The following is a 2,856-nucleotide window of genomic DNA, read 5'->3' on the forward strand; positions in this document are numbered from 1 at the left end:
AATTTAATCAAATACATTTAATAGTCAGTCACGCCGAAGGAAAGCATTGATATGATTGACAAGCAAAGTACGATTTTCGATAAGCGAACTAAAAGAAACTGGGCAGTTATAAATAAGTGCAACACACGCGATCCAGATATATATTCCGTTCCGTCGTGAACCGTCTATGGGTGTTGCTTTTCCATGTACGTCCAGGCGAGTCGTTCGATATGTCCATTATTTAGAGAGAAAAAAATAAATCCATGGGACTTTTTATTATCACGGGGTGCAAAATATGCTATTGAGCTGTGCAGTTCATTTCTCTTGTTTCTTCCCCGGTATGTCGCCAGTCATGGCGGCGCCGTCCCGTCGTCGGTCGCTGAGGCACAGCCATTATGCAGAGAGAATTTCTGAGCCCCAAGTCTTGTGCGAACTCACATCATTAAGTCTGTAACGGGTAGATCTGATTCGGATTTTATTGTTACGCTGTTTGTCAGTTGTAGATCAAGCTTACTTCGTTCGTTTGTTTACCTAAGTACAGTGGTCATGAGCCTATGTTGGGGCCTTGTACTGCATCCCGTTTCGTTTTTAGTTTTAGACTTCAGTGTACTGAAATGTAGCAATACGGGCGGTATGCAACGAATCGTTTCGGTTTGTTTGTATTGAACATGGGCTAAATGAAGAGGCGGACATGTCAAACTGCACCACTGAACAACACTGTATTTTCAAGGTTAAGTAGCACAACAGGATGCCGTGTTTACCTTTCGCGTGCCGACACCCCATTATATCTTTCTTGGACGTGCACAATGCACACGATTCGCAAGCACCTCTTGAGCAAAAGAGCATGTCTGCATGCACGCGTGACGTCATCTGACGCCGTTAGGTCGCTTTGCAGATGTCCGCGCGCTTGGAAACGGACCGGGATGTGCAAGCATGGAAGGAGTACGTTAGCAAGGCCGTGGCGTTCCTCAAGCGGTACTCGCACCTGGCAGACGCCTACATACTGGTGAGGTTTGGGCTATGGGCAGCTTCGTTTGGGTTAGGTGTTTGTGCGTCATTGTGCGAGTCGTTCTGCCAAATCACGGATCTTCATCGTGCCAGGCGGTGCTGCCTAAACGGCGATATGAAGCCATTGATGAAGCGTGAAACCTCGGCATTTTCGTCACAACCACAGAGCCCGGTCATTGGTGTCAAAATGTAGCCTCAGCTACGCACCGTTCCTGAAGAAAAAAGTCATTGAGATATATCATATGAGATAGATCTACCAACCTGGCTCCGTGGAACAACGTACACGGCGCTATTCGCCACAGTGCTTTTTGCCTCACTGGACGCACAGGTGTTTCAAAACATCCTGCTGCCTTACGCTCATGGCAGCTCGCATCCGATATTCATATTCTCGCTTTCATTTCATTCAGCTGGAGCTTAACTACTGTGAGCTGGCTCGGCGAGGGTAAACAGCCGACGGTTCTCTTGGTCTGCCATTGCTTAGTCTGGGGCTGTTCGTTAGTCTTCAAAGGCAGGTTTCAGCTTCGGTGCTGGGGTGCTTTTGAGTGTGTTGATAGAAGTATTTCAACAGGATTTCTTCTTCGTGAAAGAGTCGTGGGAGCACCATTCCGGGCCAGCTGGGGGCAGACATGGACTTTTGGTCTGCCGAGAAGTTATCAGCATTTATAGCTGGCGATGGCACCGATGCTCCCAAAAGCACAAGGTAACTGTCTTCCGAGTGGCGCTAGCTTCCGATGTTCCAACTTCGTGCCAAAACTTCCCCTGGCTGCCATGTTGGCTTCCGTTCGACCTGTGCAAATCATAGATAAGTTCCAGCCGCTTTGACGGGCGCACTCGAAGTTTATCATATCACCTGCAATGGTTCAGTAGCAATTTCAGAAGTGTAATTTCCCCTGTTATGCCGCCGTGGCTGTTTCGGCGTCATACCCTGTGAGTTGCTGCCGGGCTACCGATCTGATACACCGCTGTGCTGAACAGTATTTAGCTGCCCTGTTTCACATTGCATACACATCAGGTGTGAAAGCAAATGTAAAAACCGGGTACCGGCCCCGCACCGGCACCAGCCTAAGTAACTGGGTACCGGCCCTGCACCGACACCAGCACCGGCCCCGCACCGGCACCAGCCTAGGTAACTGGGTACCGGCCGTGCACCGACACCACACCGGTGACTAGGTACCGGCCCCGCGCCGACACCAGCCTAGGTAATGGAGCGCCGGCCCCGCACCGGCACCAGCCTAGGTAACTGGGTACCGGCCCTGCACCGACACCAGCACCGGCCCCGCACCGGCACCAGCCTAGGTAACTGGGTACCGGCCCCCGCGTCCACCCAGCCTAGGTAATGGAGCACCGGTCCCGAGCCGGCACCGGCTTAGGTACTGGGTACCGGCCCGCGCCGACACCAACCTAGGTAATGGGGTACCGGCCCCGCATCGACACCAGCCTAGGAAATTGGGTACCGACCCCGCACCGACACCAGCACCGGCCCGGCACAGACACCACGTAGGTAATGGGGCACCTACCCCGAGCCGGCACCGGCCTAGGTAACTAAGCACCGGCCCCGCACCGGCACCAGCCTAGGTAATGGGGTACCGGCCCCGCACCGGCGCCAGCCTAGGTAACGGTACCGGCCCCGCACCGGCACCAACACCGGCCCCGCACCGACACCAGCCTAGGTAACTGTACCGGCCGCACCGGCACCAGCCTAGGTAGCTAAGTGCCGGCCCCGCACCGACACCAGCCTAGGTAACGGTACCGGCCCCCGCACCGGCACCAGCCTAGGTAACTAAGTACCGGCCCCGCACCGACACCAGCCTAGGTAACGGTACCGGCCCCGCACCGGCACCAGCACCGGCCCCGCACCGACACCAGCCT

The 2,856-nt window shown here is 54.4% G+C and overlaps 1 protein-coding gene across 1 annotated transcript in view; it reads left to right on the forward strand.

The window, feature by feature from the left end:
- The first annotated feature begins 2,565 nt into the window (after window positions 1-2,565).
- LOC119102662 (follistatin-like) overlaps window positions 2,566-2,856 on the forward strand; it is an 8,128-nt gene continuing 7,837 nt past the window's right edge. Inside the window, exon 1 of the mRNA XM_037226122.1 lies at window positions 2,566-2,599. Within this exon, the coding sequence (XP_037082017.1) occupies window positions 2,566-2,599 (34 nt within the window). The remainder of the gene's footprint in view (window positions 2,600-2,856) is intronic.

Source organism: Pollicipes pollicipes, unplaced genomic scaffold, assembly GCF_011947565.3.
Source record: "Pollicipes pollicipes isolate AB1234 unplaced genomic scaffold, Ppol_2.1 Scaffold_5724;HRSCAF=6776_pilon_pilon_pilon, whole genome shotgun sequence".
NCBI lineage: Eukaryota > Metazoa > Arthropoda > Thecostraca > Pollicipedomorpha > Pollicipedidae > Pollicipes > Pollicipes pollicipes.